We start from the raw sequence: 26,014 nt of genomic DNA, 5'->3' as shown, positions 1-26,014 counted from the left end.
AATCTGTCTCTTGGGTCTGGTCACAGCTCTTGCCTAAAGTGAAAGTATCCCTGCACAAAAGGTTAACCCCTTTTTATAGCCTTATAGCCCCTTACCCTGGTGCTTTCCCATGATGTGTACCTGCACATCATTTTCCTTTCCCAGGCAAGCATGATTTTCATCAATATCTCCTGTCAGGGCTGTGGACTAATACCCGTATTACTTTCACAGAACATTCCCACATTTATAGATAATATTTTCTTACAACTACCTTGTTGTGTTACACATCTTTGCACATAGCAAGGAGGAACCAAACATGGCTTTTGACAAAATGAACACTTTCCTTATAGCAGCATCTGGTTTTTTTTGGACATGCTGAAGTTATGCAAAACATCCTATCTTTACAAACAGTGGATTTTGAGACCGATGTACTTTATTTTCAGAAGTCTGTTCCTCAGCAAGGGACACGGAAAAGGAAGAGGAGGCGACAGAGATGGGACAGCAGCTCTGAGGAGAGTTCTGAGGACTCTGATGAAGAGGATGACAAAATTTTGGAGGATCTGGAGGAAGATGATGATGAGCAAGAGGAAGATTCAGAAGAGGAGCAAGAGGTAGTCCAGAAGTTAGAGCAAAAGAAATTGAAGGTAAAACAGGAGAAACTAACTGAGACCATAGTGTTGGATGTGGACCGGTGGATCCCAGTGGTAGAAAATGATCAACAAACTGCTGAGAAAAGCACAAACTTCCAAGCTGGAAACACAGCGATAGAGCAGCCTGTGAACAACTGGAGTGCTGAAAGTCAGAGTTGTCGTGGGAGACCCAGGTCTAGCAAGATCTGGAAAATTTTTTCCAAGCCAACCAGCTCTGTCCCAAGTGTGGGTGAAACGAGTGTCAAACCAGCAGAGGTGAGTAAGTAAATATTTAGAAATGATACTGAGGTTGGGGGGGGGGGGGGGGAGCTTGGGCATTTTGGATAAGTTTTGTCTTGACTTATCAGTCTCAAATGTATACTCACTCAGGGCCTCTCTCTCCAAGAGATGTTCATCCTGTAGAATGAGAGGGGAAGGATGTAGTGGCTTAATGCATCCAATGCTTTCATTGTAGTCACCAAGTACAAAGTTATGAGTTTATTATAGTGCAGAGATGGGGAAGGGGGGAGGGACGGTTCTTGCATTATATCCCACAATGCCAGTCTGCGCATCAAATTCAGTTTTTAATGTCTCTTTAGCTTTGATATAATTGATGAGCTTACTTTGGCTGTGAATTGCATGGTGTGCTGTGCTGCTGCCAACTATGTTTGTTGTAGCACAGAAATTGGATGTAGACCAAGACCAATTAAAGATGACAAGTTTACTTCATTAAAAGCAATTAAACTTGTCAGGTTTTTGCCATAACCTAATTGTGCCAGCTCTTTATTTTCAGTTTTTTCTGAAAGGTCATATCCTGTTACTTATATTTATAGTCATCTGTAGGGATTTGAGTCCTGCTCTGGATTATAAATCTAGTAACATTAATCAGTTGTAGCTTTCGCTCTGTGGCTACGCAACATCAGGTGATGCATTTACCCCAAAGGCCAAATTGTTTACAGTGCTGGAAAAGTTGGTATCCAAAGGGGACCGACACAATGTGTGTAGAAAAAGAGCTAGAATGGGCTGTTGTGATCTGGCACATAATGCCTGGAAACATCCAAATGTAAAATTCTTAAGAGGTTTAATTAATACTTTTCCAAACAGTTACATTGCTGTGAGACCAAAGGAGTGAGAATAAATGAGGTTGCCAGCACCAGCCCACTCTGACCAGTTTGACTGGAGATTAAAATGCCTGTGGAGCCTGTGAACATGGAAAGACAGCACTTTAAAAAAAATTTTACTCATTGATTTCCTTTGTGCAGAGCGTATCATCTGAGGTAACAGCAGTGCCAGAGCCAGATCCCAAAATTGCCCCGTGCCCAACAGCTAATGACGCACAACAGGAGCCTTCGCAATCCCAAAGAGATCCCAAGCGGGCAAGGCACAGGCCAGCTGCAGCACACCTGTCTGAAAAGGATTTGGACAAAAGTTTGCTTGCCGAGATCTCCCGCTGGACCATGGCAAGGCCACTTGTTCAACGGCAAAGTAAGCAACGCAACTTCACAGTGGATCTTTGCTTAGGAGACTCAGCTTCTGCCTAATCCATCAGAAACTCGAGCAAAATTTCATAACAGCTTCAATACTGTGTAAAGGTCTGAGGCAAGTAATATGGCCACGGGACCCTGGTCTCAATATAATCGAGGCTGTTTGAGATCACCTGGAGAGACAGAAGCAAGCAAAACAATCAAAGTCTGCAGAAGAACTGTAGCAAGTTCCCCAAGTTGCTTAGAACAACCTACCAGCCAATTTATTTTTTTAAAATATTGTTATAAAACTACACCAGAGTGTACCTAAGAGACTTGATGCAGTTTTAAATGCAGAGGGTGGTCACAGTTTTGATTTGTTTTTTACTGTTCATTGTTCTTTATAGCAAATCTTTTGATATTTAGAAACTTCTCATTATTTTTGAAAGCATCTTTGCTTTACAGAATTTTTCATGTGCTGAAGACTTTTGCACAATATTGTATGTGAATCTTTCCTACTTCCATAACTTTTTAACATCTGAAACAAATACCATCCTGGTTAATCTCCCATAGCCAATTACCATATCTGAAACTCATCAAGAACCTCTTTACATACAGCCTTGCAGGTTTTGTTCACCTACCACCCGTGTGCTTCTTGACCAATTTGGTTGGCAGCTGAGTAACATGTTTTAAATTATTATCCTTGTTTTTAAATGTTTTCATGACCATAACCTCCCTCCAGCCTTTTCAGATCCTATATGCGCCCATTATCTGTTCCTCTACTTCTAGCACAATTTTAATCAGTTCAACAATATTGATGTGCCTCTGTCAGTTTGGAACTCACTTATAAAAATGTCCATCACGTCTTTGCACTGCTTTCCAAATACTACTTTTGGGAGGTCTTTTTAAAATGTACTACTCCGACCAAAATTTTGCCACCTGCTCGTATCTCCTTTGGGACTTGTAAAAATGGGTTCTTTTAGTCTGTGTGAAGTAGCTTTGAACATTTACGGTTAAGTTGCCTCTTGTATAAATGCAAGTTATTGTAATTTAGCCATTTGAAAGGGTAGAGGTGAATCTGTATAGATTCTACATGTATTTGTTGGGTATGAGTACCATAAACCAGTTGTCGTTTTCTTTCCACCAGTATTCACTGAGGAACTAAAGCCAAACTAGACTGTTGCCCAGTTGCTGTGCATGTAACAAAGGGGACATTTGGTTATTTCCAGCTAAAGTCAGAATTCAAGCAGATGTCCATGGGATTCAAAAGCCCTCAACGAAAGGGAAATGGAGAAACTCCACATCTTAAATAAATACCCAACGGTTGGTTGGTACCAATAAAAGAAGCTTAAGATTTAATGGATTTTTAAAAATAAAATCCTTCATTTCCTGATAGGGGCCTTGAAATTAGCTGCAGTGGCCGGTGCAAAATGAGCAATTTTTTTCTGTTTCAATGGAAAAAAACTTTCAAGCATCATAGTGTCATTAGTGTTAAAATAAATGCTGGAAATGGAGAGAGCCAGGTAGTATATGATGAAAGTGGATCATTGTGTCAATATTTTAGGATGGTGGTCATTTGACAGAATTATGAGAGGTAGTTAATTTGAAACATTAACCACTTCTCTCTTTCCAAATGCTGAACTTGCTGCATCTTGGACTCCACCCATATCATGAGACTAGCATTTCATCTATGTCTTAGAGGCAAGCATTGCTGTTAGCAGCAGAGTAAAACCCCTTAGAAAGTTAAATCGCAAAATACCGGGGATACCTTGCTGGTTAGGCTGCATCCGTAGAGAGGGGGAAAGAATTAAAGTTTTAAATCCCTTCAATTCAGTAGAGAATGGTGTGTCACCAGATTGAACCTGAGTAATCCTCACTCCAGAATAGAAGTGTTAGAAATGGCAGGTCCATCGGAAGCTCTTAAGCATCAATTGATGCTTCAAGTAAATTCTGACTTGGGTGTAAATCAGAAAAGAATCGACATTTCCTGTTCAGATACTTTTTGTATTTGTACTTGAAGTGAAATCAGCATTGTAGGAAGTACAGTAGCTGCCATATGCTCAAACAGCAATGCAATAATAACCAGGTAATTTGTTTAAGCTGGGGGATAACTATCGAGGCCCAGGACTCTGGGGAAACCACACCATCCTCCCACTAGTTACATGGATCTTCATTTTAATCTGGGAATGTCTCATTCTTCTGCCATTGTACTGACAGTTAGGAAACTGGTTCCAACTAACTGCTGTTAGGGAGCAATACCGTTCAGTGTAGCAGTTCTCTGCGACAAAGTTAAATTTAAGCGGGAAGCATGTGAGGGTTTGCATAATTAATAGTTTCCTCCTTTTGTGTCCAGGTGATGTTCTGCGTGAGGCACTGGAGGCAACTGGTTTAAGCAGCACTTCGGTTTTTGTTCTCTTGCTACAGGTAAGCTTCGCTTGTCTGTTACCTAAAATAATTTTTTAGAGGGACTGGTCAGAAGAGTTGTTTATATATTGAACAGCTATATAGAGGGTCAGACCATCGATGTTAAACTCCTCAACTTTGAATTGAAGCTTAGTAGGAGTGATTAGATGTAGTTGTGGCTCTGCCGGGGGGGGGGTGAGATCAGTTGTATTGGCCTAGTTTCTGCTCACTTCTGAAGGGATGTGGACAGATCATAATGTATTATCATTAAACCACTTAATGTTGCTGATGAGCATTATTGCTAAACCTGGTACATACACTTGGTAAATTGGCAGTAGAAAATCTGCCACAATGGTTCGTTACTGTTGAGACTGAGAATGAGTGCTTTACTCTGTACCTGACCCGTGTCCAGTAGCTTGTAACCTCCATTATCAACATTATTCTTACTGCTAAAGTCAATACATTAATTTTCTTTGACTGTTTCCCAAGTATGTTTTATTCCCATTCTATGCCAGCTAATTAGTTCATGACATTTCACCTCAATACAAACATATTGAGTCCTGATTGTCCTGGAAATACTATATGTGGACATCAAATATGCATCCTATGACAACACCCCACCCCCCCCCCAACCTCCAGTGTACTTTATGCTAGTGTGCAGTATACATGTATGGCCAAAACCCATGTCATACAAAAGTTGGAACTATCAGTAGCAGTGCCACATGAATCTACACTACCTTGTGTTGTTTGCAGGTATTCCGGATTGACAAAGAACGCTGTTTGCAGATAATAAAAGACAAGGTATGTTAAACCTGAGATTAGTCAACCTGGTTCTAGAACGTTGACCAAAAGCCACGGTTCGATCTTGATGCTGGGTGTTCATGTTAACAGAATGAAATCAGGTGATAATTGGGCATTTTTGGCAACATGGGGTTAAAAAGGGTAGTAGAAAAGTATTAAACACGAGGAAATCTGCAGATGTTGGAAATTCAAACAACACACACACACAAAATGCTGGTGGAACACAGCAGGCCAGGCAGCATCAATAGGGAGAAGCACTGTCAATGTTTCGGGCCAAGACCCTTCGTCAGGACTAACGAAGGGTCTCGGCTTGAAACGTCTACAGTGCTTCTTATAGATGCTGCCTGGCCTGCTGTGTTCCACCAGCATTTTGTGTGTGTTAGTAGCAACGTATTGTTTGGATAAATTTAGGGTCCTGATTAAAGCACAGACCCTTATAATGTTTATAACATACAGGAGAACATAATGACCTGAGGGTTTAACTGAGCCATGTAGGCTTAAGAATGAAAATCACAACTCTAATGAAGGGTTTCCATAGAACACTACAGCACAGTACAGGCTCTTCAGCCCTCTATGTTGTGCCGACCCATATAATACTTAAAAAAAAGTACTAAACCCACTCTACCCCACAACCCTCTATTTTTCTTTCATCCATGTGCCTATACAAGAGGCTCTTAAATACCCCTAATGTTCTAGCCTCCACCACCATACCTGGTAAGTCATTCCAGGCACTCACAACCCTCTGTGTATATTTAAAAAAAACAACTTACCCCTGTTGTCTCCCCTAAACTTCCCTCCTTTAATTTTGTACATATGCCCTCTGGTGTTTGCTATCGGTGCCCTGGGAAGCAGGTACTGACTATAAAGTACCGTCAGTGTTTCAGACTGAAACATTGTACTTTTTTCCCTGGCCTGTGCTGAGTTCATCCAGCGTTTTGTGTCTGTTGCTTGAATTTACAGCATCTGCAGATTTTATTATTTGAAATCACAACTGTTCTGTTTGACCTTGTGGGTTACAAGTGAAAGGGAATTGAATTAAGTCCTCTCCCTTCAGCTGGGTATTAAACCTTCAGCTGTGAATTTGGGTCCTTGGTCTTGAACTTTCTGTATCACTCGCTGGAAGAGCTATTGTGAGGGAGCTGTGATCTGTTTTGGCCAAGCATAAACATAAAACCAGGTTGGTTTAGTACCTCTCATCTCATTAACCCAAACAAGCAATTCTACACAAACCCCTGCAATCTTTCTCAAAGAATGTTTTGTGAATTTCAATGGAGTTTTCCCATTTGTTAGCAATTATCCTTATTCTTTTCTTTCCTTCCTGTTTATTGATGGGTTCTATTTGTGTTATAAGAAATGGTCTTTGTTCAGTTTGTGCTAATCTTTATTCTAAATTTTGTGTTTTTTTTAGACGAATAAGGCTACTGAAAGCTTGCCAGGTATGGTGTAATAATTCAATGATATCTATAAATCTTTGCCAAAGTTTAATTGTATATGCTGGTAGTTTATAATTGTGTATACCTGTGATTTATAATTGTATATACCTGTAGATTATTTTCTTTCTCTCAGTCCTGCATCTGGATGGGCCTGTACATTTCAAATGGGCTATCGATCGGAGATGCTTGTGACCGCTTGTGATCTTGAACACAAATATCTCCTTTTCAGCTAAAAGTGTGGCATCTAACCTTGACCCTACAGTGACACGCTCTTCATTTTCCCAGTTCTCAATCTAATCCTGACCCTTCTCACATAACTCTTGTGTAACTAAAAACCATCCTGCAGTTATCTCATCATTTGTTTTCTTGTGTATTTCAAGGGTTGGGTAATAGTTCCCCTCTACATTGGAAGTATACTTGTATTAATTATTCCTCTGCAGCAGATTCAAATCTGAGAGTTGAAGCAGTGAGAAATGGTAGATTCTATCAAAACCAAGCCTAAGCCTGAGGTTAGATGTAGTTGTTGAGAGAACTTGGTTCTTCATAGTGGTTTGCCGTAAGTTCTTGTATATTTGTGTTCAAAGGCAGTCTGTGAATAAAGTTAGTGCCTTATTTCAAAGGTAGTAACACTAATGTTTCCTCAGCAATGCATCAGAAGCACCAACCTTGAGCTGAAGGGCCTGCATTGAGACATAAACCTTTTGACTCTTGTAAGATCAATACGAATCATAGCTAACAAATTGTGACTGAAGTGAAGGGTAAGGGCCTGATGTGACCAGATATTTTTCCTAACTAGCTTTGGGACGCAGTGATGAATTGTGAGCAGCTTGTCTTTCTCCCTGGATACTCGTGAATCCAAGACCTTCTAGACACTGTTGTCAGCCGCACATTGTCCAGCTCATGCAGAGAAGATGGAACAGGGAAAAGAGGGGTTCAGAGATTTACTGGAATTGTATCATAATCTGTAGTTAGATTGGAGAACCAGCAATGCACTCCTTCGTGCAGGGAGGCTTAAACTTTTGTTAAAAGTGTTCAGTCATGCAAGATTTTGAGGAAATAATGTGACACTGTGTTTATAGCAAGAAGAATTGTTAAACTTAATCAGTAGTAGAACTGATTTTTGTGGCACAGTATTCCCTGAGCTACAAAGGAGTGGTAAGATAGTTTTAGTACAAGCTTTTGATTAAGGTCTTGAGAAATTTCCACGGGTATTGGGAAGAAACAGTAATATTTAATATAACAAATAAAACAGAAGATGCTAGAAATGCTCAGCAAGCTGGACAGCATCTGTGGAAAGAGAAACTGTTAGCATACCCAGTCTGTGACCCTTCGTCAGAAATGGTGGGAAAGCAAAAACAAGTTTGACAGCAGAAGTGGAGGGGTGCAATGTATAAATTATTTCTAAAAGGGCTAATATTATCTGTGACATTAAGAGTATCATACCTATCATTGATACTCCTTTCATTACACCTATTCCCCCCCCACCGCCGCCATCTACCTGGTATCAAAAGCGAATTTGATTTGTCTTTCCCAATTTTGATGAAAGGTCCTGACATAGAATGGTGACTGTTTCTCTTTCCAAAGATGCTGCCTGACCTGAGTTTTTTTTTGCCATTTCAAATTTCCGAACATTTACAGTTTAATTTTAATTTACTTTAATAACATGGCTCTTTGAAAGATCAAGCATAGGCTTTTGGGCTAATTTGGCTTCCTACCACATTGCCTGTTGCTGATTAATATGAACCCTTAGAATTTACTCTTTTCCTGCATAAATATGACTTAAAATGTGATCAGATCTTCTTATAAGTCTTAAAACTAGATAAAAAGAACCCAATTAAATAAATAACACAAGAAGCAGTATACTGCATTTATTTATTGAGGAAAAATGATCCAATATTACATGTAAACACAAAGTACATTGCAGATGCTGTGGTCAAAGCAACACGTACAACACGCTGGAGGAACTCAGCAGGTCGGGCAGCATCCGTGGAAACGAGCAGCCAACGTTTTGGGCCGAGACTCCTCGTCAGTCCTGGAGTTCCTCCAGCGTGTTGAAGGTGTTGCTCCAATGTTAAATGTGTTTGTTGGAAAAAGTATGTGAACCTCTAGGATTATCAGATCATTTAAAGGGGAAATTAGAATCAGATATTTCAATCAATGGGGTAACAATCAGCTGTGAATGTGGAAGGCCCTGCCCTATTTAAAAAAAAAACATAAACCTGGGTTGTCACTATCAAAGTCTGATCTTTACCACATAGGTTTTTGGAAGTGTGCCATGTGCCATGCCTTGATCAAAGGACATTTCTGAGGACCTCGGCAAAAAAAAAATTGTTGATGCTCACCAGGCTGGAAATGGACACAAAATCACTTCTCAAGAGTCTGGGCTTCACCATTCCAGTTAGGCAAATGGAGGAAATTCAACACAGTTGTTACTCTCCCCAGGAATGGTCGACCACAAAATTCACTCCAAGAGCAAACCATATAATATTCCAGGAGGTCTCAAAGAACACCAGGGTAACAGCGAAGGAGCTACAGGCCTCTCTTGCACTGGCTAATGCCAGTGTTCATGAGTCTACCATCAGGCCAACACTGAACAACAATGGTGTGCATGGCAGGATTGCGCGGAGAAAGCCACTACTCTCCAAGAAGAACATCGCTGCCCATCTAAGGTTTGCTAAAGACCATGCGGATAAGCCAGAAGGCTATTGGGAGAATGTGGACGAATGAGTCCAAAATAAACTTTTTGGCTTAAAAGAGAAGCGTTATGTTTGGCAAGAAGCAAATACTGCACTCCAGCATAAGAACCTCATTCCATCTGTCAAACATGGTGGTGGTAGTGTCATGGCTTGGAACTCGGAATCAGGGCGGCTTGCCATCATTGATGGAACTATGATTCTGAATTGTACCAGCAACTCCACAGGAAAATGTCAGGCTATCTCTGTGATTGGAAGCTCAAGAGAAAGTGGGTCACGCAGCAAGACAACGATCCTAAACACGCAAGTCAGTCTACCAAAGAATGGTTAAAGCAAAAGAAATTTCACATTTTGGAATGTTTGAGTCAAAGTCCTGACCGTAATCCTATAGAAGTGTTGTGAAAGGACCTGAAGCAAGCAGTTCACGCAAGAAAGCCCACCAAAGTCCCAGAGCTGAAGCAGTTTTGTAAGGAGAAATGGCCTAAAATTCCTCTAAGCCAACATGCAGGACTGATCAAGAATTATTAGAAGCATTTCATTGAAGTTATTGCACTACAAGGGGGTCACACCGGTTACTGAAAGCAAAGGTTCACATGCTTTTCCCACAAAATACATATAATATTGAATCATTTTTCTCAATAAATAATGTATATTTTTTTTTATTTAATTGGGTTCTCTATCTAGTTGTAGGTATTGTGTGAAGATCTGATCTCATTTTAGGTTGTATTTATGCAGAAACAGAACATTCTACAGCGTTCACAAACTTTCTAGCACCACTGTAAATTATTCATGACTGGAGCTTCCCCGACCAGAATTATTTCCCCTTGCTTTTTTTCTGGCTGTCAGTCAACATTTGTTTTTTTTCTTTCTCGCAGCCAGCAAGAGTGAAGACAAATCTCAGGTAGGCCCTTACCTGAATGAAGTGAAAGGAAAGACCATTGATGTAGGCAATGGGCAGACGATGGAAATGACCCGGTTTAAGTTGAGTGCTGAACCTCTGAGAGAGAAACCAAAGACTGTCCAGCAGCTGCTCAGTGAGAGGCGAAGAGCTGGGTGTTCAGCGAAAGCATCACGCCCTACACCCAAGCCGATTGTCATTCCAGGGCCACTGATAGTCCAGCAGCCACTACGGCTGACGTTGCTGCCCCAGCCAGCAGCTTTAAGCAAGGCGCCCACCGGTCCTGGGCCACAACTGACTCAACAACCCAGTAACCCTCCACCAGTTCAAACCAGGAGCCAAACAAGGTCTGCAACTGGGTCTGCTGTCGAGCAAATCGAACCTGATAAGCCACAGGAGTTGTCATCGGGGACACCCAAGGGACAGGGTGAGCCAGCTGTGACTCTGTCACCACACACTACTCAAGTATGTTCATCAGCTGTAGTCAAACCAGTGAAAAGTCTCGGGACAGCATCCACATCAAATGCTGATCCTGTTCACCCTGCTGTAGCCAAGTACAGGGGGAAGCGGCTGCAGCCAATTGCACCAGCACCACAGCCAACCATCAGTAGCCCGCTAATGGTTCCACTAATGCTACCCAACTCCACTGTACCCGTCATGGCCCTGGTCACTCCCCAGGGTTTGCTGTATATCCCTCCAGGCACAGTCATGGGCTCACCCAGTCAGAATGCTCCTGCTACGGCCGCGGTTGCTGTGGGCAGCCAGGCCAGGACCACAGCTGTTCCCACCTTGCCCCTGGCTGGAGCAAGCTCCAGCATGTCGTCAGCCACCGCAATTCAAGTGCCATTGAGCTCCCTCTCTGCCCCCAGTCAATCAGCGAATGGCAGCCCCAGTGTTGCACCAGTGCAGACCGTCTCCGTTGCAACGCCGGCATCAGCCCAGCCACTGGCAGTGTGCAGGGTGATCCCACCATCATCCAGTTCGACACAGATTCAACCAACACAAACACCAGCACCGGCTAACTGTGGAGCATCGGCTCCATCTCTGACATCAGCCAGTTCTGCAACCCTACCAGCAACTGGCCATGTTGACCCCAACGCCCCCACTGCGCAGCTTGACCAGGGATCTGGATGTTCAGGCATGACAGCAGATTCTCCAAGTATCGGGTCTTCATGTACGCAGCCAAGCACCTTGCCACACCCTGAGGGAACCAAGCTGCCAGCTACACAGTTGCAGTCGGACAAAACCTCAATTGACTTCAAACTTGTGTGTGACGACAAAGATCCAATAACAAAACGATGGCTGGATGGTGAAGGTGGTGTCCGTGTACCAGGGACACAAACCACTCTACCTTATCTGCCACCGTTTGCCTCAACTCTGAGAGGTTTCTCAAACCTTCTGCTGCACAAGAAGGTCCTGGAGCAGAACCTGCCTGTTGAGGCAGCTGATGCGAATGAACCACCTGATCCCAAAAAACGTCTTGAAGCAGCCAGGGTCCTAGTGAACAAGCAGCTACAGAACAACCCAGCCTACCAGCTCCTGAAAGCCCGATTTCTCTCTATTTTCACACTACCTGCGTTTCTGGCTACATTGTCACCAAAAGGAACTTTGACCACAATTGGCTCATTAAGTGACAGTCTCAGCCAAAACTCCACAGAAGAAAGTGAGTACATGGAGACAGATGTGGAGAGTGAGGAAGGTACCAAAGGATTGCCAGTATACCATGTCACAGATGAAGGAACTAACAGAGAGCTAAACCAACCCTTTGAAATCCATTCCGATCTATCGTTTGGATGTGACTTGCTGGGCAGCCTGGTAAGTGGCAGGAGGGTGTATTTTCTTAATTAGATAGTTGCTGATTTGCTGTTCCACTTGCACGTGCTATCTAGTATCTAACCAGTGATAACAGCAAGTTTCAATTCTCCAAAACTTCCCCACTTGCTGCCTGCCTTCTCTCTCTTTCCTGTATTCCTACACACCCAACCCTCAACCAATTTCTCACTTCCCCCCTCAGTTTCTGTAATTTGCTTAATTCTCACCAGAGCCATCTTCCTTTTATTCAAGCCAGAAGTTGCCTGGTGCCTTTCCTCCTGTAGCCTGTAACTCTAATGCACACTGTTTCAGAGGTTAATTACCCAGGTTTGCTGTTCTATAGTTCTTGCACATTTCTCTAATTTCCCAGCAGATCTATTTTCCTCTCGATTTGATGACTTATAAAAATACTTGCTGTCCAACTTTTGCAGCTTATCTCCAGATGAATGAGTTCTGCATTTGACCTCTGAAACATCCTATGTGCAGCACTAAAAGCTCTTTGATTAGTACTGCCACCCACATCACATCCTTTAAACTGATCCCATCTTTTCAAAGCACTTGTATCCTGACGTATTAAAACTGTCCAGGATTGTCTTTAACCATGATTCAGTTATTGCAACTACTAAATAATCCCACGTGACTCTTTGTAAATGTAAATTGTCCACTTTTATTTGTACATTGCAATGATAAATTACTCATTTTTCTCATAATTGCCTTTGTTCTGCCACAATTTCGTAATATTTAAAAAAAAGGCTTCTATCTCTATTACCTAACACTTCTACTAATTTGCATATTTAATTCCTCATTTCTGTTACTGTCTGTGGGTGCCTATTTTATTGCCGAATTTAGTTTAAACCCTCCCCATCCACACTGGTGAACCTGTGCACCAGGATATTAAGCCCACTTGGGCAGTGTGGATACTATAAATATAGGAAGTAATTTCTTTTCTTCCTGTAACTAGACTTTTTTAGAAAAGGATATAGAGAGAAAAGTTTCAGCTGTGTGGTGAACAAAAGTTAGATGTGAGTAAAGCTGATGGCAGTGTGAGTGAGAGCAGGAAGAGGGAGCTAATCCGGGCTGTGCTTCAGCCTCCATTGTGGCTGCTGATGAAACAAAACAGATGTCTCACTTCATTAAATGGAATTTCATATATTGAAAAGGCTGAACTAAATACTTTGTGGAAATTTTAGTGCAATTGACTCTGCTATAGTGGAAAAATGGCTTTATATCTCATAGCCAATGGACCCTGAAGAGTCAGTTGTGTTATTGCAGACATTTGAGCATTTATAAATTGGGGAATGTCTCTATAGGTTGTTGAAGTGCAATGGGAGCTGACATTTGAGGATGAAGTATATGAAACAATGCTGAGGAGAGGGTAGGGTGCTGACTAATGCTGGTGCTCGATAGGTTCGATTTGAATATCTTTGGAGGTTTTTCTGTCCCTGTTTTGTGTTTTTAATTACCTGAAGTACATAGGCGCCAGCTCGCAGTCTGTACCACTCAATTTCTGTGATAACATGGCCTTGTGCAGTTCAAGGTAGGCTCGAGTGGTGAGTAGGCCACAGATTTCCCTGATGGTTTGTTGATGCCTTTTGCCTTTTCTCTGATTCCAAATGTCCCTCATTAGAGGTGGTTGAAACAGAAGTTAAAATAGTTATTTTCAAGATTCAAGTTTCAAAAACTATATTGTCATTCTAACTGTACATCAGCTCTGCAGGGCAGAATGAGACAGCGTTTCCCAGGAGCAGTGCAATCATAACATAACAAACGCAACACTAAATAATAAACATAACAATAAATAGTACACAACAGCCACATGTAAGTTTAAAAACAAGTTATAAGTGTCCAGTGCAAGTTAAGTGTCCAAAGCAGAGTCAGGTAGAGCAGCTATTTAGCAGTCTGACTGCCAGTAGGAGGAAGCTGTTTAGTAGCCTTGTAGTTTTAGTTTTGATGCTCCTGTAACGTTTGCCTGATGGCAGAAGAACAAACAGTTCATGGAGAGGGTGTGAGGGGTCTTTAATGATATACCGTGTCTTCTGGAGGCATCGACTCTGGAAGAGGTCTTGGACAGAAGGTAGGGAGACCCCAATAACCTTCTCTGCTCCCCTAACGACCTCTGCAAGGCTTTTTTGTCGGCAGCACTGCAGCTGGAGTACCAGGTTGTGATGCAAAAGGTCAGCACACTCTCAACCATGCCTCTAGAGTGTAGTTAAGATGTTAGTGGGGAGTGATGCTTGTTTAAGCTTCCTCAGAAAGTTCAATCTCTGCTGGGCTCGTTTCACAATCCCACTGGTGTTCCTGGACTAGGTGAGATTGTCCGAGATCTGCACCCCAAGGAACTTGATGTTTTCCACTCTCTCCACTGTGGAGCCGCTGATGCTGAGGGGTGTGTGCTCAGGCTGAGATTGTCTGAAATCGACGATCATCTCCTTGGTTTTGGTGACATTAAGCATCAAGTTGTTGTCACTGCACCAGCTCTCTAGGTGTTTGACCTCCTCCCTGTACATTGTTTCATCATTTTTGCTGATGAGCCCCACCCCTGTGGTATCATCAACAAATTTAATGATCAGGTTCTCCTTGAATCTGGCTACACAGTCATGTGTTAGCAGTGTAAACAGCAATGGGCTAAGCACACAGCCTTGTGGGGATCCAGTGCTCAGTGTGATGGAGTCAGAGATGTTCCTGCTAACACGGACTGACTGTGGTCTCTCTGTCAAGAAATCCAGAATCCAGCAACACATGGCAGTGTTAAGGCCAAGCAGCGACAGTTTCTTCACTAGTCTCTGCGGGATGATGGTATTGAACACTAAACTGAAATCAATGTACAGGATTCTGGCATAAGTGTCATAAGTTTTAAATGAACTTTATGTAGAATTGCATAAACTTTAAAAGAAATACAGTGGAGTAAACACAAGCATTGTTGCTGTCGGAATGCAGATCAGCAGTTTCATTGTAATGGTAGGTTCCTAGATGAGCTGGTGAGAAGCTGAGGGTCTGATGTGATGTGTGCCTGGACCCCCTGCTCAGCAACTCACAGAACAGCCCCGGACTGAATGTTGAGTACAGGAGCAGAACTTGGTACAAATGCAGAGGTCTGCGACGTGCTGGGGAGTCTCGACAGCACTGGTGGCTAAAATGTTCTGACCCTCTGTCCACGTCATTCATTCTCTTTCCCACTCCAATCATTTAGATAGATAGATACTTTATTCATCCCCAAGGGGAAATTCAACATTTTTCCAGTGTCCCTTTCACTTATTTTAGCAAAGCTAATTACATACAGTATTTAACTCAGTATAAATATGATATGCATCTAAAATCACCCTCCCAAAAAGCATTAATAAACAGCTTTTAAAAAGTTCTTAAATAGTTTACTAAAGTGCATTGAGTGCTAACTTAAGCTCAGTCCTAACCCCGACACTTTAATATGTCTTGCCCCTGGTGGTTGAATTGTAGAGCCGAATGGCGTTGGGGAGTAATGATCTCTTCATCCTGTCTGAGGAGCATTGCATTGACAGCAACCTGCCGCTGAAGCTGCTTCTCTGTCTCTGGATGGTGCTGTGCAGAGGATGTTCAGGGTTTTCCATGATCGACCGTAGCCTACTCAGCGCCCTCCTCTCTGCCACCGATGTTATACTCTCCAGTTCAGTGCCCACGACAGAGCCCGCCTTCCTTACCAGCTTATTAAGACGTGAGGTGTCCCTCTTCTTAATGCTGCCTCCCCAGCACGCCACCACAAAGGAGAGGGCGCTCTCCACAACTGACCGATAGAACATCTTCAGCATCTCACTACAAACATTGAATGACGCCAGCCTTCTGAGGTAGTACAGTCGACTCTGTGCTTTCCTGCACAGGGCATCTGTGTTGGCAGTCCAGTCTAGCTTCTCGTCTAACTGCACTCCCAGATACTTGTATGTCTTAACCTGCTCCACACATTCTCCATTAATGATCACTGGCTCCATTTATTTATTTATTTATTTATTAGGGGCCTTTTATTTCATTCAAGAAGTCTCAAACCAGTTTTTGAATCTATCTGAAACCATGGCTTAATTCGTCGCAAATCTTGATTGACACATCAGGCACCGACTTCCACCCTGGCTGCAAGTTAAAACAGCTGGGCTAAATGACGCAAGAATAAAAATAGAGAATTCTGGGCATTTGATTTTTATTTCCAATTTCTAGCATCAGCAGTTTTTCTTGCATTTAGTTATGTAAGAATATTTTTTTTAACGGAAAAGAGCAGGCAACCATTATATATGATTTGGACAGAATTTAACGCTGCACTTCAGTCGTGTTTAATATAAGCAAATATTAATTAAAGAAAGCAGGCTGCATTGATTAGCCTTGAAGTTTACTGAATTTAGAAAATGAAGAAGTGACTTGATTGGTTTAAGAAATCATAGTAGTAAATCAGATGGGGTAGTGTGTTTACAAACAAAGCCTGTGTGTAGTGAGACTGATGGGGCAGAATTGCAGTCAATGGGATGGGTTGCAATCTAAATGGGGGACTAAATTGAAAGGGGTGAATACTGGACTGAAGGTGCTACGTTTGAATGCACGCAGTATACGGAATAGACAGATGAATTTGTAGTACTGTTACAGATTGACATGTATGACATTGTGGGCATCACTGAATCATAGCTGAAGAAGATTACAACTGGGAGTTTAACTTTCAAGGGTACGCATTGTATTAAAAAGGCAGGCAGGTTGGCGGAGGGGTTGGGGTGGCTCTGTTGGTTTGAAAAAAAATCAAATCATTAGAAAGAAGGTCTAGAATTGTTGTGGGTAGAACTAAGGAACTGCAAGAGTAAAAATACCCTAATGGGAGTTGCATGGACTTTTGAGCAATAGTAAAGATTAAAGATGCAACAGGAGATAGAAAATGCATGTCAAAGGGCAATGCTACAGTGGATTACAGTATGCAAGTGGATTGGGAAAACCAAGTTGGTACTGGATCCCAAGAGGGTAAACTTGCAGAATGCCTATGCCATGGGTTTTCAGAGCAGCTTGTGCTTGAACCTTCTAGGGGATCAGCTTTTCTGGACTGGGTGTTGAGCAGTGGACCAAAATTGAGTAGAGCACTTAACCCCTGGGGACCAGTGATCATAATGTGCTAGAATTCGTCCTGCAATTTGAGAAGGAGAAGCTAAAGTCGTCAGTATTACAGTGGGGTAAAGTGAAATACAGAGGCAGGAGAGAGGAGCTGGCCAAAATTAATTAAAAGGGAACACTAGCAGTGATGACGACAGAGCCGCAATGGTGAGAGTTTCTGGGAGCAATTCAGAGGATAGATGCATCCCAAAGAAGAATTATTCTAAAGGATGTTGCAGCCTTGGCTGATGAGAAGTCAAAGCCAACCTAAAAGCCAAAGAAAGGGCATGCAATAGAGAAAAAAAATGGGAAGTTAAAGCATTGGGAAGCTTTTAGAATGCAACTAAAAAAGTCAAAGGAAAAGTTGGAATATGAAGGTAAGCTAGCCAATAATATTAAAGAGAATGCCAGAAGTTTCTTTAGATATATGAAATATAAGAGAGGCAAAAGTAGGTTTGGACCACTGGAAAATGATGCTTGAGTGGTAGTAATGGGGGACAAGGAGATGACGTACAATTAAGTATTTTGCATCATTCTTCACTGCGGAAGACACTAGCTGTTTACCACAAATTCAAGAGTGTTGGGGGGCAGAAGTGAGTAAAGTTGCCATTACTAGGGAAAATGTGCTTGGAAAACTGAAATGTTCAAAGGGAGTTAAGTCACCTGGACCAGATGATCTACACCCCAGGGTTCTGAAAGAGGTGGCTGAAGAGATTGTGGAGGCATTAGTAATGATCTTTCAAGAATTAGTGGATTCTGGCATGGTTCTGGAGGATTGGACAATTGCAAATGTTGCTCCATTCTTCAAGTAAGGAAGGAGGCAAAAGAAAGGCAGTTATAGAGTAGTTTGACTTCAGTGGTTGGGGAGATGTTGGAGTCCATTATTAAGGATTAGGTTTTGGGGTACTTGAAGTAAATGATAAAATAAGCCAAAGTTAGCATGGTTTTCTCAAGGGGAAATCTTACCTGACAAATCTGTTGGAATTCTTCGAAGAAATAACAAGCAAGGTAGATGGAGAATTGGTGGATGTTGTGTACTTGGATTTTCAGAAGGCCTTTGACAAAGTGCCACACATGAGTCTGCTTAACCAGAGCCCATGGTATTACAGGAAATGTATTAGCATGGAGAGAGCAGGAGGCAAAGAGTGGGAACAAAAGGAGCCTTTTCTGTTTGGCTACTGGTGACTAGTAGTGTTCCACAGGGGTCCATGTCAGGATCGCTTCTTTTTACATTATATGTTATTTATTTGGATTACAGAATTAATGCCTTTGCAGCCAAGTTTGTAAACGATACAAAGATGTGTGGAGGGCCGGGTAGTTTGGAGGCAGCAGAGAGGCTGCAGGAGGAGTTAGACAGGTTAGGAGAATGGGCAAAAAAGTGGCAGATGGAATACGGTGTCAGGAAATGTATGGTCATGCACGTTGATAGAAGATAGAAAATTGCAGACAGAGAAGATTAAAAAATCTGAGGTGCTTGAGGATTTGGAAGTTCTCATGCAGGATTCACTAAAGGTTAATTTGCAGGTTGAGTCAGTGGTGAGGAAGGCAAATGCAATGTTAGCGTTCATTTTGAAAGGACTAATGCTGGGATGTAATGCTGAGGCTTTATATGGCACTGGTGAGGCGTCAAGTGGAGTATTGTAAGCAGAAAAGATGTGCTGACATTGGTTAGGGCTCAGACGAGGTTGATGAAAATCATTCCTGGGTTGAAAGATAAGAGGGGCATTTGATGGCTCTGGGCCTGTGTTCTCTAGAATTCTGAAGAATGGGGGTGGGAGGGAGATCTCATTGAAAGCTACCTAATAATGAAAGGCCTCAATAGAATGGGTGGGAGAGGATGTTTCCTATGATGGGGGAGTCTTAAGACCAGAGGACACCATCTTAGAATGGAGGGATGTCCAGTTAGAACAAAGATGAGGAGGAATGTACCTGTTGAATGTCTTTAGCCAGAGGATGATGAATCTGTGGAATTAGTAGCTGCAGGTGGCTGTGGAAGTTGATAATTCTTGATTAAGGTAGAGGTTGACAGATTCTTGATTAGTCAGGGCATGAAGGGATATGGGGAGAAGGTAGGAGATTGGTGCTGAGAAGGAGATGGGTCAGCCATGATGATAGCAACCAGACTCGATGGGCCAAATGGCCTAATTCTGCTCCTGTATCTTATGATCTAAGTAGAAACCATTTTGTGTCTCTACACAGGCATGGGATCTAGAAGATGGGAAATTACCCTTCACCACCCTCACTTTTAATTTCAGATTATCACTTCATGCCAAAAGATATTTGGCTTGCCCTGTATTACTGAGACATGCACACAGGCCTGAATGGACTCTGCTTGAATAGCTGATTTCAGTTCTCCTGTGAATCAGTGGAAGACCTGAATCTCCTTTCTTGCTGGAAAACCTGACCAGGTTCGATTATAATGCCACTTTCAGTTGAATGGCTACTGCTGGGACTCAGAAGTGACCTGAGCAGTGGCTATCCAACCAGGTAAATACTGGCAGCTATGATTCTTTCTTATCTTTAATCTCTTTTTTATTATTTTTTCTCCCTGATCTGGCAGGACACAATTGTTGAGAATGAAAGTAACCCAGAGCCTCCCAATGCTCCAGAAGCTTCCAGTACCCCTGAGGGTGAGATTCAACAACCAACCAGACGGAGCCATCGTCTAAGGAAAAATCCCTGAAAGTTGCAGCATATGTGGAGGTATTGAAGCATATCCAGCGTGTTAATAGGATGTTATAGTGACTGAATCCAAAACTGGTTAATTTTGCAATGTGTCCTTAGCTAGGGATAAGATTGTGCAATCATTTTGAAACAATATTTTAAAATAAATGCAAGACTTGTTGATCCAGGCATGAGACTGTGTCCTGTTTTTGCTTGGTAAAGTTTTTTCTGTTTTCCTGTTTAAAATGGGAGAACGATGCAGTAAGAAGCAATTTAAAAATTGTGCAAGAAGGTGCTGAGCAAAGGAGAAAGAAAGGACTTTAATTTCCATAGCAACTTCCACATCAGTGTAATATGGGAAAACCCTAAGTTATGGGTGGGGTGGTGACCTCAACTGTGCACACACCAAGAGATAAGAGTTGGGAATAACTAAATTGTTTATTTTCTTTTATAATATCCATAAGAGCAAATTTTATTCTATATCTCAAATTTTTGAGTAGTAATTTGTGAATTATGTAAGGGCAAATTTCTGCAACCCAAGCAGCCATAACACATGGGTCACCTGTCATTTGAGGTGTTGTTATTGTTGGAACACAGAGAAATTTGTGGGTCAGAGAAGTATATCACCATGCTGTGTCTCTAAATTTAAGTAAATACAATAAATAAAGTATGATGATAATGAGCCTTAATCGTTAGGTAGTTTTGTTGGTTTGAGAGTGAAATGTTCTGTCTTTGTTTAATTCATGGTTATGGGATGACATATATCAACCCAATAGAACAGGGGAAGAACTTGTCAATTGGGAAACCTCATCTTGGGCAACAAGCTTTCTAAACAACTGGATATTTACTAAATATACTTATGATCTACAATTTCTGCAGTCTGGTATTCCCCTTTTTAAAATATATGCACTTGAACCATCTACACGGACTAGCAATGGATGGCTATATTTCTTTATTTTCATTTGGGTGCCTGAAAGAAGCATATAGCTTAAATACTTTGATAATAAATTTTACTTTGGAACTTTTTAGAAATTTCAGTTAAGGTTCCTGTGCCACCACCTCAGTGGTATCAATGAGAAGAGTGCATGTTCTGGGTTGATAGGATTTCTTAATGATGGATGCTGTTTCATTGATGCATCATTTAAAGGTGCTGGGGGGGTGGGGGGGGGGTCTAGTGCCATAATGGAGCTGACTGAGTTTATAGCTCTCTGCAGCTTTTTCTAATCCTGTGCAGTAGCCCCTCCATATCAGATGGTGATGCAACCAGTTAAAATCCTCTCCGTTGTAGATCTGTGAGTATTTTTTAGTGACATATCAAATTTCCTCAAACTCTAAATGAAATATAGCTACTCGCGTGCCTTCTTTATAATTGCATCAATGTGTTCGGCTCAGAATAGATCTCAGATGTTGATACCCAGGAACTTGAAACTGCTCACCCTTTCCGCTGCTGTTCCCTTGACTTCCCCTTCCTGAAGTCCACAATCAATTCCTTGGTATTGCTGACATTGAGTGCAAGGTTGTTGAGACACCACTCAACCAGCTGATCAGTCTCACTCGTGAACACTGCCTCATCACCTGAAATTCTGCCGACAATAGCTGTCGTTGGCAAATTTATAGATGACATTTGAGCTGTGTCCAGCCACAATCATGGGTGTAGAGAGAGTAGAGCAGTGGGCTGGGCATACGTGCTTAAAGTATGCCAGTGTTGATCCTCACTGATGAGGGTATGTTATTTCTGATCCACACAAGCCGTGGTCTCCCGGTGAAGGAGTCAAGGATCCAGTTGCAGAGTGAGGTACAGAGGCCCAGGTTTGCAACTTGCCAATTAGAACTCGGTATGATTGTAGTGAACACTGAGCTATAATCAATAAACAGCAGCCTGGCGTAGATATTACTGTTATCCAGGTGATTCAAGGCTGAGTGGAGAGCCAGTGACATTGCATTTGCTGTAGTCTTTTTGTGGCGATAAACAGATTGCAGTGGCTCCAGCTCGTTGTTTAGGCAGAAGTTGATTCTAGCTTTGGCCAGCCTCTCAAAACACTTCATCACAATAGATGTATGTGCCACTGGGCAATAGTCATTGAGGCAACTAACTCTGCTCTTCTTGGACACCAGTATGGATGTCGCCCTTTCAAAGCAGATGGGAACCTCCAACTGCAGCTGCGAGAGGTTGAAGATGTCCTAAACACTACTGCAAATTGGTTGGCACAGGTTTTCAGTCCCCTGCCAGGTACCATCAGGGCCTGACACATCCAAGATAGAAACAGTCACCAGATGCTACCGGGATTCACACAGGTCTACTTTTATTCTTTTAAAAGCATCCATGAAAGGCGTAGATCTCATCTGGGAGTGAAGCATCACAGCCATTTGTGATGTTAAGGTTTGCTTTGTAGTAACATCCTGCAACCAGATCTGGAATGCATCCAATTCCATCTGTAACCTCAGTCAGAATTGTTTATTTTGTTAGTAAAATAGCCTTCTGTAGGTTGTACCTGGACATCATGTATATTTTTTGGTCACTGTTCTTGAATGCCACAGATCTAGCCCTTAGCAGGCTATGAATCTCCTGGTTTATCCATGGCTTTTTGGTTTTCAATATGTCCAGTATGTTTTCAAAGGCTCATCCACACAGGTCTTGAAGTCAGTGACTACCGTAGCATATTTGTTCCGATTTGAAGATTAATCCCTGAACATTATCCAGTACATCAACTTTGTCCTGTGAGTGCTCCACCTCCCTCCCTTGATCATCACTACTGGTGGTGCGGTCATTAATCTCTGCCTACACACTGAGTATAGAAGTACAGCCAGGTGATCCGACTTTCCAACGTGTGGGTGTGGGATGGCACCATAACCATTCTTCATGGTGGTACAACAGTTGTCAAGTGTGTTGTGTCCTCTTGTTCCATGGTAAGTGTTGTGGTATCTGTCCAGGACTGCTTCAAGCTGGGCTGGTTTATATGCCTCACAATGATGGGGAAGGCATTAAAGTACAGTTTCATGCCAGCGATAGTCATGCTCTGTTCCTTCAGTGCCTGACTGATGTTGGCCTGAGGTGGAATGCACAAAACTTCCTCAGCAAATAGAAAGGATCACATTTGACTGCTAAATGTTTTGGGATGCAGCACTGCAACTGTAATAGGTGTGGACAGCCATGTTTCCATGAAGCAAGTACACAACAGTCCCTTATGTCCCTCTGGTATAGCAATCAGAGACTGGACATGCACCAGTAGGGTAGTTGGGAGTTGGGGTCGAAGACCTCGACATTCCAATCACATCTGTAAACCAGTGTGACATCTGCCTCCGTTATCTTAAAAGGGAACTGCACTTGCAACCTGAATCTGTACATTTTTGAGTATTGCTAGATTTAAAAAAAGAATTTCAAACAATGCTGCTTACTGAAGTATCCGTGGCTGTGACCATGGATTTCAGCTGTAGAAGTCCTAAACAGGAATGTTTGATGATCCCATCAGAGCTGCCTGCAAAGAGTCACCACTTAGTGTCACCATCTTAGGGGTTTGAGGATGACTAACAGGAACGCCAGTTCTGATAGAGAGCAAGTTATGAAAGTTGGGAAATTTGATAGCAAGTCACGAAGCTGTGATTCATCTGGACAGGACAGAATAAAAAAAATACAACAGCAGGCCAGTGTCGACCCCACCATGATGCTCATTTAAAGCAATCCCATCTGCCTCCATCTTTCTATGTCTCTCTATGCTTAGTTTGTCTAAATACCTCTTAAACATTGCAATGATATCAGCTTTCACCACATCTATGGCATTACCATCCTGTGTTTCTAAAATCAAAATTTCCCTCAAAAATATCCTTTATCCCATTGACATTAAATTTGTCTTTTGGTGTTTGACATTTCTACCCAGAGAAGACGACTCTCTCTGCATCGTAATTTTCTATACATCTGACAGCTTCTGACACTCCAGAGAAAGCAGTCCCAGTTTATCCAAACTCTGCTTATAGCTCTTTGACTCCAAACCAGATGACATCTTGGTGAACTTAACTTGCTTTTTGCACCCTCTCTAAAGCCGCCACATCCTTCCTGTAATGTGGCGACTAAACTGGACCCAACACTCCAAATATAGCGTAGCTAAAATTTATACTGCTACAACATAACTTCCCAAGTTTTATACCCAGTGCCTCAATCAAGGAAGGGAAGTACACCATATATACTTACTGCCCTGTCTTCTTGTGCCGCCACTTGCAGAGAACACTGGACTTGCAGCCCAAGATCAGTGGAAGCAACTCTGAGTCACCTAGAGTGCCTTGGATGGAAAGTCTGTTGACCTGAAGATAATTCCAGCTGGTTTCAGTGTTTCTGCTGCCCAGTTGTCTTTTTGTTTTGCCTCCTAAGGATCCTGCCACTTCACAGTTTTGTTTGACATTCCAACATCCAGCCCCTCATTTTGTCCGGATTAAACAGTGGGGCCTGTGGGATGGAAATAGCAGGCAGCTTGAAACTGGTGGTCACTCCTGTGGACATGAGCACAGGTAGGAGATCACGATGTTGGAGGAACTCCACGTTGCTTCACCCAGATGATGGAAAGGGAAGAGTTGCAAAGCTTGTGGTTGCATGGGGAAGTACCGTAAGATGATAAATAGTTTAGAGGAAGTACTCACAGAGTAATTTAATGGAATACCGAAAGGGGAGGAGAGTAACAATGTGTGTCAGGTAATCGAATCTTGATGGAGCTGATGGAAAGGCTGAAATTACAAAGGATGATCCATTAAAACGGGGGGGGGGGGTGGAAGATGAAGACAAGGAGGGAGATGGGTCAGTACAGAAACGTGGGGTGGTCCTTGTGCATGGGTACGCCACTGCAAGCTGTCCTCATTTGAAATATAGAAGTGAGTATTTCAAGTGCTTGTTGAGGACTAATTGTCTCTGTGCAGCTCTGTGTCCTTTCCTGAAGTTACTCAGAGATCAGTGATCATTTGTGGAGAGAGAAGCAGCATTTCACAGCTCTGACTTTTCTGGGATTTTTCGTCCAAGTACTAATGCAAATTTCTTTATTTCCAGGCATGATGGTTTTGGTTTCTTGGATTCACTTCATGTGTAAATGTTTCTCCTGTGGATGGAGCAGAAAGTGAGGGCCAGTGCAAAGACCGCTCCAAAACTAAATCTCCAACGACTGACATGGAGTTTGTACAGACAGCTGGATGGAAGGGATAAAATAATACTTGTTGACAGAGCTTCTGTTATTTTAATAAGGATGGGAGGTTGCTTCCGGCAGTTGTGACATTGCATTTCTTTTAGACACTGTAAGTTGCTGTTTTAGGGAACTTCTATATAAAACAATTGTACAAAATCCTGCAGCTCCCGGGCCCTTTTTTTTAAATATATGTATGTGGAAAAAATAAAATATTCAAAAATAGTTCTTTAAGTGCCCTGTATTTGTTTTTTGTTGGGCTCAAAGAAGGTAGTATCACAATATCTCCAGAATTTCGCGTTGTCTGCAAGAAGTTTGTATGTTGTGCTGGTTCATCATGCTCCAGTTTCCTCCCATGTTCCAAAGATGCTTGGGTTATTCAGTTGGTTACATGGGTGTAATTGGGCAGTGTGGGCTCCCTGTTACAATGCCATAAATAAAATACCCTCGGGGGCATTGATTCATCACACAACGCAATCAATATAGCAAGTATTCTTACCGGAATCTTTACCAGTCAATGAGCCTTTAGAGGAAGATGACGCTCAGAAAAAGAAAGCATTTTACTAATCTTCCTCAATCTCGAGGTCCTGATTCATTCTTTCATGAGAGTCAGCTTCCCTTCCGAAACAGTGAAGCTTTCAAAATTTCTTCACACCCTTGAGGCCGCTGGAGGAATTGAAAACCAGTACAATCGTAGTTGAAAGTCTGGTAGGCCAACATCAGCAGGGATAACCAGCTTGAGTTCTTCACCGTGCACCTGGCCCTAGTCTTGTGTCTGTCAGCAGGTTATTTGATTTGGTGATCTCTGCTGGTTTTCATATGTTCACATTCCACAGGCGGGTAGTGCTCATGATCAGAAACTCAAGCTGTTGTTTATCCTCTGGACACCCCTGTTTACACTACGTCACGAGGGGGGCCAGCTAAAATTTCAATCACATTAAGATGTTAAGCGTTCCATTTCCCTACTGATGGTGGCTTCCCGGCTGAGCATT

The 26,014-nt window shown here is 42.3% G+C and overlaps 1 protein-coding gene across 4 annotated transcripts in view; it reads left to right on the top strand.

Annotated features, from left to right (window-relative positions):
* snapc4 (small nuclear RNA activating complex, polypeptide 4) overlaps positions 1-25,242 on the top strand; it is a 51,158-nt gene extending 25,916 nt beyond the window's left edge. For all 4 annotated transcript variants that reach the window (XM_059994194.1, XM_059994193.1, XM_059994195.1 and 1 more), the window contains 8 exons: positions 423-884; positions 1,871-2,093; positions 4,425-4,495; positions 5,228-5,275; positions 6,684-6,711; positions 10,277-12,114; positions 19,760-19,902; positions 24,893-25,242. In XM_059994194.1, the coding sequence (XP_059850177.1) occupies positions 423-884; positions 1,871-2,093; positions 4,425-4,495; positions 5,228-5,275; positions 6,684-6,711; positions 10,277-12,114; positions 19,760-19,882 (2,793 nt within the window). In that variant the 3' untranslated portion in view covers positions 19,883-19,902; positions 24,893-25,242. The remainder of the gene's footprint in view (positions 1-422; positions 885-1,870; positions 2,094-4,424; positions 4,496-5,227; positions 5,276-6,683; positions 6,712-10,276; positions 12,115-19,759; positions 19,903-24,892) is intronic.
* The last annotated feature ends 772 nt before the right edge of the window (positions 25,243-26,014 follow it).

Source organism: Hypanus sabinus, chromosome 18, assembly GCF_030144855.1.
Source record: "Hypanus sabinus isolate sHypSab1 chromosome 18, sHypSab1.hap1, whole genome shotgun sequence".
Taxonomy (NCBI): Eukaryota; Metazoa; Chordata; class Chondrichthyes; order Myliobatiformes; family Dasyatidae; genus Hypanus; species Hypanus sabinus.
Note: the sequence above shows the minus strand (reverse complement) of the source record. Positions and strands in the feature narration are given on the sequence as shown.